This window comes from Hirundo rustica, chromosome 2, assembly GCF_015227805.2.
Source record: "Hirundo rustica isolate bHirRus1 chromosome 2, bHirRus1.pri.v3, whole genome shotgun sequence".
Lineage (NCBI taxonomy): Eukaryota > Metazoa > Chordata > Aves > Passeriformes > Hirundinidae > Hirundo > Hirundo rustica.
The window spans coordinates 8,029,558-8,046,585 of NC_053451.1; the positions used below are offsets into that span (position 1 = coordinate 8,029,558).

General features: G+C 47.0%; 1 protein-coding gene across 1 annotated transcript in view; it reads left to right on the forward strand.

Moving 5' to 3' along the window:
* The first annotated feature begins 9,593 nt into the window (after positions 1-9,593).
* The window catches only part of LOC131378767 (uncharacterized), a 96,725-nt gene continuing 89,290 nt past the window's right edge, over positions 9,594-17,028 (forward strand). The window contains exons 1-2 of the mRNA XM_058424106.1: positions 9,594-9,744; positions 12,285-13,006. Coding sequence (XP_058280089.1) covers positions 12,354-13,006 — 653 coding nt within the window. The 5' untranslated portion in view covers positions 9,594-9,744; positions 12,285-12,353. The remainder of the gene's footprint in view (positions 9,745-12,284; positions 13,007-17,028) is intronic.

The window sequence follows — 17,028 nt, forward strand, 5'->3', positions numbered from 1 at the left end:
ACTAGCAGCAGTTATTTAGATAAATGAAATCATTGTATTTGCCTTATTGGCAGCGTAGTGGATAGAAAATCTAATGGCCTCGTTTGCTAGAGCATTTTGGCATTCACTTTTTGCTCCATGGATCCTCTATCATCCGTTAGCTTTCTCTAGTTAATACTCTCAATATTTACTCTGGTTCTTAAAAAACTCTGTTTTACATAAGAATATAAGATAAAACCATCAGGAGCATTTTAATGTCCTGATTATGTTATTATTTAAGGAGTAGGAAAAACAACCTGATGGCTGAATTTTGTACCTTGTGGTTAATTAGCAAAATCCCCTCAGCTGGTGGTTTGGGCTGATGGCAAAAAAAAAGTTGTGATGGATTGTTAAAGGGTGAGAAGGATGATTTGTTCCTACAGAAGAGACAAAAATTACCTACATATGGTGCACCTAATTTTCTTTCTTGAACAAATAGCAGAGGACAGAACTATGATTATCCATTTTCCTGTACAGATCAACATTTTGACTCTAGCAAGGGAGGGTTTTTTTCCACTTAAGGAATTTAGACATGTTTCTCTTCTGTATTGACAAAACCCCCCAGGTTTAAGAGTTTTCTTATGTGACTTTAACTTTTATCTCTGAACGACTAATAATGAAATAGAAAACTTTACATGAAATGTAGATGTCGCTCATTTTGCAGATATAAAACCTTGCCCATCTTTTTAATTCCTCTTCTCTTTGTGCTGTGTTTAACTGAAGACGTTTACATGAATCTGTAACCTCTCTCTTGCAATCCTCTTTGCTATGGGTGTGGTCGCTTGTAAGCCTGTCAAGAAGGACTGGTAATGGGCACTGTTTCATTAGCAATTCTCATTTCAGTTTTCCACAGCTCCTTCAGCCAGACCCCTTTTGGTTTGTTGTGTTCCATGGCTGGCTTCAGATCAGAAATTGTGTTTCGGAGAGTAAAAAAAAAAAATTAGTTTGCCTTGGATTTCTCCATATATTTTGAATCAGGCGAGCTGTAAAAATGCAATAATTGGATTTTAGGTCTTTAGAAAAAGCAAGGCAGATTTGAACCCAGAACATTTTGTAGGTTTGCATTCTGAAGACATTTGATTTTTTACCTGTAATTAATGGAAATCTGATGTAATTTTTCATATTGTGGGATGGATCAGCAAATGGGCTGGAGAAGTATTTCTCCCACTGGATTTTTAGACCTCTGGTTGTTGTAACGCATTAATTGGGTTTATATTGTGTTTCATCGGATTTGTAATGTTTTTTCTCTGTATCACGCGGTCTGTCCTTGCGCTGCAGTGCCCATCCCCCACACAGAAATGTAACCTGACTCTCTTCCACTCCCACTTTATCCCTGATTGGGTGGTGTCTTGTCCCTGCCTCTGGGCCCTGCACCCTGGGGAAAAAAACCCCGGCATGGGCATGGGCATGGGCAGGCCCTCGCTCTCTCTGGCACCAGCATCCACGGGGAAAGGACTCGGGCATAAAGCTGTTATATCCCACCCGGTGGGAGAGAGAGCAGACTTGTCCTTTTGCCATTGATGGTCATCTGGTCTCATAAAGAAATTCCACATCTGGTCTCACTTAGACATTGAGATCAGGCACACTGTGAATAAACCTCCACTTCTGTGCTATTATAAAAGGCCATTTGAACAGCTCTTACATACCCTGTACATTATAGATGTATGTTTGGTAGGCAGGGAGAAGATTCTTGAACTGACTTCAGGGAAGTGAAGCACCGAAACATCTTTTGCTTTGCTTTGCTTTTTCAGTGTTTATGAAGAGAAAACTTTGAACTTTAAATCATTTTTAGAAAGCTCTTCAGGGAACACTAATGTTGTGTGTGTGTATATATATATATATATATACACACACACACACATGCATGTGCATGTGTGCATGTGTATATGAAAACATATATAGCAGAAGTGTGGATCTAGATTTTTTTCAAGCAAAAATTTAGGTTGGGAAGAAAAATTTTTGGTTACTTTAAATATGATTACTGTGGAACTAACAGTCCATTTTTACAGTCAACATTCTGATTTTGCTGGATATATATGAATATATATATTCATAAGAAGGTTGTGCCTTCTGTCCTGGGGTGACTGTGTATCCCCAATCGTCTGTTGGGTGCAGGGGGGAGGGCAAGCGCGGTTTGTTTTTCCCCAGGAAAACCCTGCTCATCGGAGTGACCTTGAAGCGGGGGAGCTGGAACACGGCAAGACGAAAGAAGCTCTGTTGTTTTTTCCCCGGCAGTTAGTTAGTTTAGTGCTAGCGTAGTTAGACGCTGTAGAATAGCTGAAGCTTTTTGCCTTTTTTTCTTTTTTCTTTTTTTGTCCTTTTTTCCTTCCTTTTTTCTTTCTTTGCCCTCTCCTCGGAACTGTTCCAACCTCTCTGGACTAAGGACCTGGGGAAGCACCAGGGGCCTCCACAGGGGACCCACCCCACCAAGACCAGCCCTGCACATCTCCTTTTCTCCCAACACCAGCAGAGACGGAGCGGTGGAGCACAGTGACGACCCTCGAGGAGACTTTCTTTAAGTTTGTTACCCCTCCGTAAGCGGCACGAAGCTCTTGTCATCGGGTATTGTGCTGGGAGTGCTTTGCCTGTTTAATAAACAGGTTTTTTCCACTTCTCTCTGAGGAAATCTTTTTTCCCAAACTGGTTGGAGGAGGGGAGGGGGGCCCCGTGGGAGGGTTTCTCCCAAAATCTGCCTGAAACCACCACACCTTCTGAGTCCAGATTAGTTTAAAAGTTTGATTACGTGAAGTGGATCTCAATTTTCAGAAATCAGCCATTAACTAATCAGGAAATGAAAAATGAACCTGATTTTACCTTTGATTAGATATTTTGCTGTTGTGTAGGCAGAGGAAAGAAGCTCCCTGCAGTAAGCTAAAGTAGCAGAGAGAATCAGGTGCTTTCAATATTATTAAGTCTCTTGGTGCTAATCCTTTAAGCACCTTGCAGCAGTTTGGGAAGTTGATCTAACCTTTGCTGTCAGTACCTATCAACCGACTTTGCACTCAGTAAATGAATGAGCTGAGCAGGGACAGTGTTGCTGACTTACTTTTTATTTTAAGTTCTTGCAGTAAGTGGTGTCTCATTTCAGATTCACAGTTGAATGCTGTTGTTGTTGTTCCAGAATCTGGTTTTAGGTATGTTTTGGAGGTTTGCTGGGTTGTTGGTTGGTTGGTTGGTTGGGTTTTTTTTTGTTTTGTTTAGTTTTAATTCCACACTATTTTCTTTTATTAAAAAAAAAAAACAAAACAAAAAACAAACAAACAAACAAAAAAAACCCCCACAACACTCAAAATTATGTGTGGTTTCTTTCACTGTTTCAAAAGTTCTTAAAGCTTTTCATTTCACACCAAGCATTTGAACTTTTTGTATGACTTGGAGTTGCCAGTACTAGAGGAAATCTCTATCTCTGTTGTTAAAATTTAAAGATCTCTTGTGTCATGATGCAATAAATGATTTTGTACCCTACCTAAGCCGCTCTAAAACTGAAAGGCAGAAAGACTGAAATACAGCAATAAGAGTTTCAGTAATTGTCCTTGACCTTTTCTACACAGCCAAAACAAGTGCTCTTTAACCTTTCTGTGATAGAAGAGGCTGCTGCCTTTTTTCACACCCCAGAGTGTGTGCTATAGGTTATCAGGAGTTTTGTAGTTCCTCCAACTCCGATGATCTTTTGAGACATATACTGTAAAACAATGAACCAGGTAAAATGAGGCACAAGAGCAGGAGTGCAGTGCACAGAATAACTACCTTGATGCTGGAAGGGCTGTGAATACAGACCTATATTATCTTAGTGGACTGCTCAAGGTGGCTAGAATTTTTTTTTTTTTTTTTTCCCCCAATAGTGTAGCTAAGATTTTTATCTTGATGAACAAGTATTTATTTCTCCAGGCTTGATTTAGCATCCATCGCATGATAAAGGTATCTGGAGGAAGAGTAAGCACTGAAAATGTTCCCCAGACCTGATATATATCCCTGTATTGTGATATGAAGTTCAAAGTCTTAATTGATTCCCTACCTGAGGAAGGCAGAGCCTTGCTTGTCCTTTCCCATGAACGTCTCCTAATTGTAAAGCTGGAAGCTAGACTGGCCAGTCTTTTAAAAAAAGGTGAAAGATTGTCTTCACAGCCCTGTGATAAGGGCACTCCCCGGGCAAAGGGAGGACTCAAGATTGATCCATGCTTCCCATATCAAGTGCAAAATCCAGTGCAATCCTAATTACTGCACTGCTATGACACATTTATCATCCCTCTTCCCCATCCACTGTCTCTGCTTAGAGTGTCACAAGGCAAGAAGCAAGCTGAGAATGCCAGCCCTGTCACCGCATTCCTGGTCTAGAGAGGGACAAAGGCATGGTGATGCTTATTTATTTTGTCCATGAATGAAATGCTCTGCTCCTAGGTTGTTATGGAAAGAAAAATAGCAGCACAACTTCCACTTGTATTTCTAGCTGTTTTTTAAAAGGAAGGTGTAAGTTGCCTGCCTGAGTTAAAAAGGTTCCCAAGTCCTGCAGGACTGTGCATCCTGACTGAATAAAAACAGCTAACACAGATCACACAGAGACACCTGAGAAAGATGAAATTTTAAGCACTTCTCTTCCACATTTCCTTCTAGCTAGCTTAGATGATCTTTGAATTATATAGGAACTCAGAGCTTTAAATAGGGCTCCTGTAACTTTTGTGGAGGGATGTGGGTGTCGAAAAGCCAAGCATCACCGTGTTTTAGTCCTGTGTAGTGTTGGACAGCAGTGACAATGCTGGCATTCTCAGCTTGCTCTTCTGTCTTGTGAATTATTTTAGTAGAGCCAGTGGATAAGAATGAGTATTTATGGAGTAGTCATAGCAGCACCACAATTAGGATTGCATTGAGCTTTGCAGTTAAATTTTATGCCTAATGCTCCCCTGCTGTCCCCCATCAGTGCACCACATTTGAAGTTCAGCCACAATTAAACCATCATAAAACAGACTACAGAACTAGACAAAATTACTAAGAGGAACCTAAATCCTTGTGTTCTTAGTCTGGAATGACTTTCTTACGACATTGGGTGTTCTTGCTGTAGGTTGTCGATTTCCAAGCACTTCAATTTGGTAATTTCTCACTCTGCCCCTCTATTAATATTATAGTATGTCATCTTGGGCCCTATTATTTGTCCAATTGCAACATCCACTATGACAGAATAGAACTATAAATATTCTTGGCTCCATTTATGCTTGAATAGTTCAACATGCCTCAGATTCCCTAGGCACAGTTTGTGAGCACAGCTATATAGTAATCCATAGGATAGAAAGCCAGTTCTCCTTTTGAAATATACATTGGGGTTTGTTTTCTTTAGCCTGGATATTCACATCAGTGTTGTTTTCCAGGAAGCAGGCAGAACATGAATGAAAAATCTCACTGTGCTATTGAAGCCCAGAACACCTGCAAAAAAAAAAAAAAAAAAACCTGCTGGAGTTTGAAATAACCCCGGGGTATTTTTGGCTTGTCCTTCTTTTATATAGCATTTGTTCTCTCTCAGGTTTTTTTTTTTTTTGGGGGGGGGGTGTTTTGTTTTGTTTTGTTTTCTTTTCTTTTTCTTTTTCTTTTTTTTTCCCCTGTGGTATTCTGTATAAGGCATGAGATAGCATCCATCTGGTAGAATACAGACAAGAGGGAACACATGGCTTAATTTGGGAGTTTGAAAACTAAATGAAACACCTATGTACTTATTGAATCAAACAAAGTAACGATTCGGGTGCAGGGCTTAGGTTTTCAAGTCTGCTTCAATCATTTACGTTCTTTAGCAAAGCTTGTAGGGTTGGAGACGTGCTCCAGATTATTATCTGGGGGTAGCTCTGTGTGGGTCAGGAACTCAGGAATCCCTTTGTTTGGGTCCGGTGGCCATGTGCTGAACTGGCACGGAAGAGTCCCGGTCCATATGTGTGCATATATATGTTGTGTGTGTGTTGATATTGGAGATTGCCACCTTATTTGATTGCAGTGACAGTCAGAATCTCCTGACTTGCCCTTTTTGCAGACACATTGCCTCACTGCTGAGATCTACTTCTGCAAAGTTATTGTGCTCCATGGAGCAGTAAGAGAGAGCCTGAGTTATACAGGAATTAGTGTTTGCTCACGTAATGAGATTGACATCTGTGGGCCTACTACAAATTAAAGCAGCATTCTTATGTAAGGCTAAGCAGGGGTCCTAGCAGCAGGTTTTCCTTTTGTTTACAAGTTGTTCTTCTTGCAAAGCCGTTCAGAGAATCCCTACCAGAGAAACTATTCAAACTTAGTGAACTTCTCATTTATAAAGGCCTTACTTCATGAAGGAGATGGGTTATTATAATTTTTGCAGGTATGTCTCCTGTTCCAGAAAATATTAAATTGCTTGAAAACACTGTTGCTTTTCTTTTCTCTAAAGCCTGCAAAGCACTTCAAATGGAGAAATATATTTTACTCCAGGAACTGTCAAATAAATGAAACTTTATTTATTCTATTTTTGTTACACTTTGCACTACAAAAGCATGAATATCTTTTAATAACTCATTAAACTGACTGTCATTACAGTAGATTAATTTAAAAACATTAGTGAAAACACTGTAAACTGAACTGAGGCCAAAATGTGTGCAAACACCAAAGTTTACTAAAGAATGCCATCTAGAGGGCTTTGGCAGAGCAGAAAAAAACACTTTAATGTTTTCAGAGAAGCATCACGACAGTATCTCTGTCGGTGTTTTGTCTTAGCTGTATGTAATCTTAGTCAAAATTCAGCTTCCTGCATGAAGCCATGGGCAAGCATGCATGTTTTGACGGGTGACAGGGAATAAGCTGAGGTTGATGTCATCATTTTTCTGATTGGAAAAAGCAATTTAAAACCCAGTGCAGTTTACAGGTTTGAGGTTTTATGTCCTGTGTATGCAGCAAGACTTTCAGTTTTCATTCACTTCATCTTTGTGATGCAGAACATAAAAAAGACTTTTCAAATGGTGCTGCATAATAGATATTTGTATCATCCTTACAGTAGAGAATGATAGGTAAATGTCCTCTTGTGAACAGAGGTGAGTGAAACTGTGGAAAACATGAGGAATATTTTTTCTTTCTACTGCTGCCTGTGTCTTAACAGGCAGTGAAACAAAGCTTTATAATTCTGAAAGCAAAGAAACTTTTGCTTGAAAAAAATGGAGTGGCAATAATAGTGTCCATGAGGTTCATTCAGTAGAAAAGAATTCTGTAACAATCACACAAGGTAATAAAAAACATATTCACGTCCATTTATTTCTTCTTCCACCAATTGTTCATCAGTTAAATATGTGGGTTTCTTGTCAGGATGGCAATTGGCATTTCATTTATGTGACAGGGCTGTAGTCATATCACTGCCTTAGAACCTGGGGAAATGGGCTTTGGAGTGCATTTTGTGTGATTAAATGCAGCAGGAGTGCCAAGTAAACATTAAATTTTGAATTTGAATGGGATAATGTTGGTGATCCAGGGCTTTCTTATTACAAAGATGATCCTCAACCGCTTGGTAAGATGGGGAAAATTAATGCTGTAGTATGTATCCTCTCTGCCTTCCATAAATACCTGCTGGGTTCCATTTCAGATTGCAGGTTTCTTGCCTCAGTATTCTCGGCAAGACTTGACTTTCTACCCTGTAGCTCCTGGTGGTTCATTTCTGAGGGCGAGAGGAGAGAGACTGGGAAATGGAAGCAATTGGCCTCTGGTCTTATTTTGAATGGACTGAGAACTTTAAACGGCACAAAAGTGTCTGTGTGTCAATTTCCTTTTCATGTTTAAAAGGCAGGAAAGTACCAATTTGGTCCACTTTCAACTTTATTTTTAGGGTAAAATGAAAGCAAGTGGTCCCAGCAGGAACCTCCCCATGTGAATACAGAGGGGTTATGCAGGGACACGTAGAGAGATCTGTCTTGGGCAAATCTGAGCTTTGATTCAAGTTTTAGATTTGCTTAATTGTGAACTGGTTTTACCTTTTCCTGAGGAAAGAAAATGGAGTGAAGATTGCCCATGAAAGGATTTTCTTCATTTCTTCTTTTCTTTCTCACTTTGACTTCACTATAAATGATGCAGTTGAGTGCACCCATTATGGAGAAAGGACCAAATATTACATTCTGATAATAAATGTACAGTCGAGTCTGTGATGGAAATCCTTGCTGATATAAAGGAAAATTTCTCAGTGTGGCTTTGCAGAGGAGGGAAAAAAAGAGAGAGAGAGAGAGAGAGAGAGAGAGAGAAAGGCTTTTGCACTTTCTGGAGAACTCCGGCAGAAGGGAATAAATTGTGCTGGTTATTTAAGCCCAGATTTTTGTCAGGAGAAAAATCAGTCTGAGACAATAAAGAATAAGGCAGAGAGAAGCTCAGGTCTCCAGCAGGCTCTTTGCTTTCTCAGCATGGAAGTTGGATTTGGTCCTTCCCAACCAAAGAAAGAAGCCAGTCTGTTTTATTTGTATTTTAATGTAGCATACCATTAGATGAGATTCCATGTGTGTACTGGCTTTCTTTTTTATGGGTAATTCTTTAATATTTCCCTGCAATTATTAATTCAGCAGATCAGTATTGCAAAGGCTGCTGGTCAGAGGCTCCTGAAAGCAGCTGGCACAGAGGTAATTTTGGAGAGACAGGGGGTGATGTTCAGCCTTGGGTGGAATTGTGCTTGTGGATGTGCACATAAAGAGCCTGGGAAGGAACAGAGCTGCTATCAGCTCCACAAGCTAGATAGCAATATTAACAAGTAATTAAAACTTGATTCCCTCCTCCATCTTCCCCTGCACCGTTCTGTGGTGGTGTGAGAATTGTTTTATTAAGTTATGAAGTTATTTTTGTAAGATTTTTAAGTTATTTTTATAATGGTTTCGTTCACTGTATACCCCTGTGTTCTGCATTGGTTTTCCCTTCTGCATCGGTTGTTTTGTCTATTGTAAAACCCGACGTTTTCTGTCATTCATCCCTTGCCTGCACCTGTCGCTGTCAATCCCCCCCCCCCCCTCCTCGTGGTCGCCTGCCTGCCACTCAGAGACCCTTCCCTGGCTTCTAGAATCCTCCGGGAAGGGTGCCGAGTGATAGGCTGGGGCCCGGGAGACCCCCTCCCCTCATTTTGTGATTGGTCCCCAGTCCCATGGTTCACACCCCCGGTTAACCCCCCCGATCCCTGTGACTGGCTGACCGGTTGTCGCCACCCCTGTTTCCACCCCACTTTAAAAGCTCGTGCACGCCTGCCCCCGGGGTCTCCTCTGGGCGGTGGGTCAGAGAGTGCTGAGCCCCGTGCTGCCTCTCCCCCTGAATAAAATCCTGTTTAACTGAGCCCAGAGGAGTCCGCCTTTTGATTGGCTGCCGTGGGTTGCATTTGTCATCTGCTGACCGTCGCTGTGAGGGGAACCAAGACCCCACAGGGAGGAGGTGGCTCACCCGGCTTGCCACCCCGACCTCACACGTTGCCGCGGTGCAAGAGACTGAGCTAGCCCGTGGCCGCGCTCATCAGCGTGAGGAACAGCACTGCGACAGCGGTTGGCGCCCAGTTCGTGGGGCCCCCACCCTCAGGACACGAGGCGGACCCCGCGGCACGGACTGAGGCTACAAGAGCCTGAAGAAAAGTCCTTGGACGCCCCGCTACCCTTGGTCGAGCGGCTTCGTAAGATCACGCTCCCAAGGGACGAAGAGGACAGCCTGAAGCGCCCAGCAGGTCCTCTTCAGGCAGCTAATCTCGAGACCCCAGGCTTTATCGCATCCCAGGAGGGGGTAAGCCTTCTTCGTGAGGGGGCTTACTTTCGGAGGGTGCTCCCGGTGTGGAGACCCTAATTTCGGGAGGGATCCTCCAGGAGTGGGGGGGATCCCAGGCTGCGCAGCTCGGGGGGGTGGTGGTTAGCCTCATCCCCCTGCGGATTACTCTCCTCGGGGTGCTCTTTTGTTCTTTTTCGTTTTGTAAACTTTAAGTTTCGGGCAGTTGTCTTTTGGGTGGAAGTGTCCACAGGGGTTTTAGACACTGCGATTTTATTTTTCGGTGCGGACCCCCCGGGTTTGGGTTTCAGGTTTTGCCCGGTTTTAGGGGAGTGACCTCCGCGTTCGTTTTCTGTTAAGTTTGCTTTTGTCTGGGTGTCATTGAGTGGGCAGCAGGCAAGGGGGATTTGTTAGGTGTCCCCGAGCCCCTGATTTTGGCTTTTCGGTTTCGGAGAGATGGGCGCAGAACTCTCCGCTGCCCAAAAAGGTGTGTATTATAGTTTTAAGTTGGTTGTGGAGCTCGCCCAGTTAAAGGTTTCGAGGGGCGAGCTCAAGGGGTTTGTGAGGTGGCTTTTCCTGCACTTTCCTCGTGTGTCCCCGGAGCAGGTGTACAGCCCCAAGTTTTGGATGGTTGTACAAAACAAAATCCATGATCTGGTGCTCCAAGGGGACAAGCAAGCCACAAAATTCTTTAATCTGGCTGTGCAGCTCTCAGCAGCTGCTTCAACTACCACCAAGGGAGTGCAGAAAAAGCCCAGTTTTAGGCAAACCTCCCCCTGTTCTCCCTGTCCCCGTTCCCCTTCTCCTCGTCCCCAGAAGGGAATTCTGAAGGGAGCAGCAGGACCCCAACCTGCTGGCTCAGGCTCCCCCAGGAATTTTCAACCCCCCCGCCCGGGCAGTCCTAGCCAGACTGCTCGGGGTTTCTTGGGCAGCCCTGGCCGGGATGCTCAAGAATTCCACCCTTCCCCATCTTACCCAGTTAATAAACCTCGTGTTAGATTTAGTCTAGCTGAGACTCCCCAACCACAAAATGGCTCCCCTACCCCTTATCCCCAAGATGGAGGAGACCGCATGGCACGGTCTTCCCCATCCCCCTACCCTCCTTCCTTCAATCCCTTTCTTCCTGCCCTTGATGAGCCCAACCCCTTCCTCTCCTCAGCCCCTCCTATCCCCCAAAAGACTCCACCCATGCTTCCTCCCTCTTCCAAGACCACTCCCACAGCTCCTCCCAGCTACTCCTCCCATGGGAACGCCCTCATGACATCATCGGGTTCCCAAACCACGCCCCCTGCCGGAAGACCTGCCTCCTGGGCTTCTGGTTCCCACGCTCCCCCTGCTGGTTCCCACGCTCCCCCTTCCGGTTCCCACGGTCTGGGCCAGGAGGGGGCGGGGCCAGGGCCTGAGCCTGCAGGGATGCATCAGCTTTCCCCTGTTCCTTCGGTATCCCCAGTCGTTTATAAGGGCTCCCGAGGAGGGCAGCGGGTCCGAGCGATCCATCACCCGTTCCCCCAGTCCACCATCCGGGATCTGTGCAAGGCCCATCGAGATTATGGGCGGGACAGCCCCTATTTCAGGGGTTTGCTCCGTTCAGATCTCGATGCTGCTGTCGTTATTCCTGCAGACCTGAAGCAGCTGTTCTCCTGCCTGCTTGACTCAACAGAGTTCAAACTGTGGGTAGCGGCATGGAGGCAGCAACTCAGGGAGGCCTTGCCCAGTCTCCTCCGAGACCCGGAGACTGCGGTGGACGACAACGGGAACCCCCTCACTTTAGAACACCTTATGGGTGAGGGGAGATGGGCCGACCCATCGGACCAAACCTCAGATATCCCCATCAAAGCCCTCCAGATTGCCAGGGAGCATGCGGTCTCCGCATTTTTTGGAATGGTGCCAGACGGCCCGGTCGTACCCTATTACAAGATCATGCAGGGGGCCAAGGAAAGTTTCACTAAGTTCGTCGAGCGGCTCACCCGAGCAATCGAGGTGCAAGTAACGGAAGTGGCGGTAAGGGATGGGATCTTGAGGGAGATGGTGTTTGCAAATGCAAATAATATGTGCCGGAGTGCAATTCTGAGTCTCCCTCTGGACCCCCCTCCGACCCTTCCAGATATGCTCAGGGTGTGTCAGCTAAAGGTCCCCTACATGCAAGGAAACGACCGGGAAGGGAAATCAATAACACCGAGAGTCTCAGCAGTGTCTGGCACCCAGGGACCGACACGCGGACCGTATGTGCCCCAGAAAAACCGGTGTCTAATCTGCCGGGAGCCCGGGCACTGGGCGAACACCTGCCCACTGCAGGATGCCGTGGAAGCTTTAAAAAAGAAAAGGGGGGAAGGCGGGGGGAGTGGGAACAGGGGAGGGTCGGGAGATAGCTCCCGACAGTTAAACTAAGGGGGGAGCGCAGGTCCGCCCGGCGCGAAGATAGAAATAGGGCGGACCGAGCAGCGGGGGAGGGGGAAGAAACATCTAGCGCCAATGATACGCTGCCTTTCACTGAGACAGACAATAATACTGGACATGACATACCAGGTTTGACACACAGTACTGACCATGACCTTTCAAAGCCAATTTTAGTAACATCATCAAGGCATGAACCTTATCGGCTGCGGCTCACCGAAGCGCTCTATCTGAGGATGGCAGATTGGACCTTCCTTTCCATAAACACCAAAGAACAAGGAGCCTGGCCAGTCCAAGGAAAGGAGCTTGTCATCATCGGGGACTGTAAGTACACCCCGCAAGAGGTCGAGATTCTTCCAGGGGTTCTCGTCAACAACCCCAGAGATCTCGTCCTCTGGCTGCGCTGCACCCATCCACCCACATTTATTCCTAAGGGACAGGTGATCGCACAAATCATCCCTACCCGGGGACCGAACAACACCCCGGTGGCTTGCCCTGTGCAAGCCATCACTGAAGAAAGGCCCCAGGTAGACTGTGAGTTCAGGGTGGGCGGGGAAACAATTAACATCACTGGCCTTTTAGACACGGGGGCAGATGTGACTGTTGTGCCAGCCCAGGATTGGCCGTCACATTGGGCTCTGCAGGACGTGGCTGGACACGTTCAAGGTGTCGGAGGGTTGCAATTGGCGAGACAATCCAGGAGCATAGTGCAAATTAAGGGGCCAAAAGGACAATTGGCTAACATCCGTCCTTTTGTTTTAGATTATAAGGAGCCTCTGCTTGGCAGAGATCTCATGTCACAATGGGGGGTCAAAATTGATATACCCGACCCCTCAGTGGAAATTTCCGCAGCGTCCATTGACGAGCGTCCCACCAAGAAACTTAATTGGCTGACGAACAAACCAGTTTGGGTGGAGCAATGGCCGCTTTCAAAACCTAAATTAAAAGCGCTCGAGGAGCTCGTTAAGGAGCAATTGGCCAAGGGCCACATTGTAGAAACCGACAGCCCTTGGAATTCCCCAGTTTTTGTGATTCAAAAGCTGGGGAAGGACAAGTGGCGGCTCCTTCAGGACCTCCGCCAAATTAATAATGTTATCGAAGACATGGGGTCTCTCCAAGCTGGGATGCCTTCCCCGACTATGCTCCCCCAAAATTGGCAATTGGCTGTAATAGATATAAAAGATTGCTTCTTTCAAATTCCTCTGCACCCTGACGATGCCCCACGTTTTGCTTTCTCGGTTCCCACCATCAACCGGGAAGCCCCGAGGAGACGCTATCACTGGCGAGTTCTCCCGCAAGGGATGAAGAACTCACCTGTTATCTGCCAGTGGTATGTGGCCTCCTTGCTGTCCCCTGTCCGTGCAGCCGCGGGACAGGCCATCATCTACCACTACATGGATGATGTCCTGGTGTGCGCCCCAAATGATGACATGCTTTCCCATGTGCTTGGTCTGACAGTCGATGCACTGGTTGCTGCAGGGTTTGAGCTACAGGAAGAAAAGGTTCAGTGGATGCCGCCCTGGAAGTACCTCGGGCTCGAAATCGGAAGGCGGACCATTGTTCCCCAAAAATTGGCAATTCGAACAAAAGTAAGTTCCCTTGCAAATGTCCACCAGCTGTGTGGGAGTTTGAATTGGGTAAGGCCCTGGCTAGGTCTCACCACCAATGACCTAGCCCCCCTTTTTAATTTATTGAAAGGGGGAGAGGAGCTGAGTTCTCCTAGGGTGCTTACCCCTGAGGCAGAAAAGGCTTTGGAAAAGGTGCAGGACGCTTTGTCCAAAAGGCAAGCTCACAGAATTGACCCAGAGCTTCCTTTCAAATTCATAATAATGGGAAAGTTGCCACACCTCCATGGGATGATCTTCCAATGGAAGAGCATCCCGAAGAAGGACCGTGAAGGGAATGATCCACTCTTGATCATAGAGTGGGTCTTCCTGAGTCATCATCGGTCCAAGAGGATGACCCGGCCACAGGAGTTGGTTGCTGAGCTGATCCGGAAGGCAAGGTTCCGGATCAGAGAATTGGCCGGCTGTGACTTCGAATGTATTCACATCCCAATTGGCTTGAGATCGGGCCAAATTTCAAAAGCTATGTTGGAGCATTTGCTTCAGGAGAATGAAGCACTCCAATTCGCTCTGGACTCCTTCACTGGGCAAATTTCTATTCATCGGCCTGCCCACAAAATTTTTAATTCGGAAACTAAATTTATATTATCACTCAAAGAGGTTCGCAGTAGGAGGCCCCTCAAGGCTCTAACCGTTTTTACAGATGCGTCCAGAAGGTCCCACAAGTCAGTTCTGACTTGGAAGGACCCTCAAACTCAGCAGTGGGAGGCTGATATTGCCGAGGTGGAAGGATCACCTCAAGTCGCTGAGTTGGCCGCTGTCATTAGGGCATTTGAGCGGTTTCCTGAACCCTTTAATCTGGTCACAGACTCCGCCTATGTGGCGGGGGTGGTATCCAGAGCAGATCAGGCGATTTTACAGGAGGTGTCCAACATAGCACTTTATGACTTGCTCTCAAAATTAGTTAGATTGGTCTCCCACCGAGAGCAACCCTATTTTGTGATGCATACGAGGTCACACACCGATTTGCCAGGGTTCATCGCAGAGGGGAACAGGAAGGCTGATGCCCTTGCTGCCCCCGCTGAAATGGCCCCCCTGCCAAACATCTTTATGCAGGCGAAACTCAGCCACCAGCTCTTCCACCAAAACGCGCCTGGCCTTGTTCGCCGTTTCCACCTTACGCGGGAACAGGCCAGAGCGATCGTGGCTGCATGTCCATCATGCTCCCAGCAGGCTGTTCCAACTTTACATGCAGGGGTTAATCCCCGAGGGCTGAGGAGCTGTGAGGTGTGGCAAACGGATGTCACACACTTCCCACAATTTGGACGACAAAAGTATATTCATGTATCCGTGGATACCTTTTCTGGAGCCGTGTTCGCCTCTGCCCACACAGGGGAGAAGGCCGGGGATGCCATAAAACACCTCATCCACGCCTTCTCCTTCATGGGCATTCCGAGAGAACTGAAAACCGATAATGGCCCGGCATATAAATCCAGGGAGCTTCGTAGCTTCCTGCAGCAATGGGGGGTGGAGCACAAGACCGGCATCCCCCACTCCCCCACAGGCCAAGCCATGGTTGAGAGGACCCATGGGACCATCAAGCGTGTACTACATCAGCAGCAGAGGGTCCTCAAGACAGAGTCACCATCAGTCAGGCTGGCCAGAGCTTTGTTTACCATTAATTTCCTGAATTGTTCTTACGAAGGTCTCAATCCGCCCATCGTCCGGCACTTCGGTGCCAGCTGGCTGTTTGGGGTCAAAGAACGACCGCAGGTCATGGTCAGAGATCCTGGGTCTGGAGGGACAGAAGGGCCACACGATCTGGTCATGTGGGGACGTGGGTACGCCTGCGTGTCCACCCCCACGGGACCAAAATGGATTCCAGCTAAGTGGGTGAGGCCCTATGTTCCCAAAAGCCCAGGGTCTGGCAAAATCAACAGTCCGCAAGTCACCGTGGCAGCGTGGAGGCGAAAAAGGAAAACATCGAACGAGGAGAGCTGAACATCAGCTCCGGGCGGAGCCATCCCTTTCCCTGCTGTGTCAAATTTAAGTAACATATTTGTTTAGTGTCTTTCAGTTTTTCATAACAGCAACCCAAGCCGGATTCCCCGCTCCGAGGAGGTTCCACCTAGCCCTCGGAGCCTTGGCAACGCTCAGCCTGAGTCTCCCAGTCGTCGGATGGCCGGTCCACCAACCAAACAACTACACCACCATCCGACAAGTGACCAACATCCAAAGGGAGACCAAGGACTGGCTGGGCGGACTGTCTTCTAACTGGGGAATCTCCGGTTGGGCTTCATCTATGATAAAACTGGGTTGCTGTGTTTGTTTGTTTTGTTACTTGTTATCCTTGCTTTCGGACTTTTAAAAAAGATGTTGTATAATTTGGTTTCTGCCACCTCACACTCCCCCACAGTTAACCATGTCACCATGCCATCAGAAGAGGACCATGAGGAGGAAGGACTGGAGTTGGAAGAGGTGCTGGAGGGGACCCCAGAAGACGAAGAAAGAAATCCGGATGAAGAAGAGCATGAACTGGGGTACCCAACACAGCATCACTGACCTCCCTCCTCCGTTCCAGTCCCACTCCTCTTGAAAAAAACAAAAAAGGGGGAGATGTGGTGGTGTGAGAATTGTTTTATTAAGTTATGAAGTTATTTTTGTAAGATTTTTAAGTTATTTTTATAATGGTTTTGTTCACTGTATACCCCTGTGTTCTGCATTGGTTTTCCCTTCTGCATCGGTTGTTTTGTCTATTGTAAAACCCGACGTTTTCTGTCATTCATCCCTTGCCTGCACCTGTCGCTGTCAATCCCCCCCCCCCCCCTCCTCGTGGTCGCCTGCCTGCCACTCAGAGACCCTTCCCTGGCTTCTAGAATCCTCCGGGAAGGGTGCCGAGTGATAGGCTGGGGCCCGGGAGACCCCCTCCCCTCATTTTGTGATTGGTCCCCAGTCCCATGGTTCACACCCCCGGTTAACCCCCCCGATCCCTGTGACTGGCTGACCGGTTGTCGCCACCCCTGTTTCCACCCCACTTTAAAAGCTCATGCACGCCTGCCCCCGGGGTCTCCTCTGGGCGGTGGGTCAGAGAGTGCTGAGCCCCGTGCTGCCTCTCCCCCTGAATAAAATCCTGTTTAACTGAGCCCAGAGGAGTCCGCCTTTTGATTAGCTGCCGTGGGTTGCATACGCCATCTGCTGGCCGTCGCTGAGAGGGGAACCAAGACCCACAGGGAGGAGGTGGCTCACCCGGCTTGCCACCCCGACCTCACACGTTGCCGCGGTGCAAGAGACTGAGCTAGCCCGTGGCCGCGCTCATCAGCGTGAGGAACAGCACCGCGACACCGTT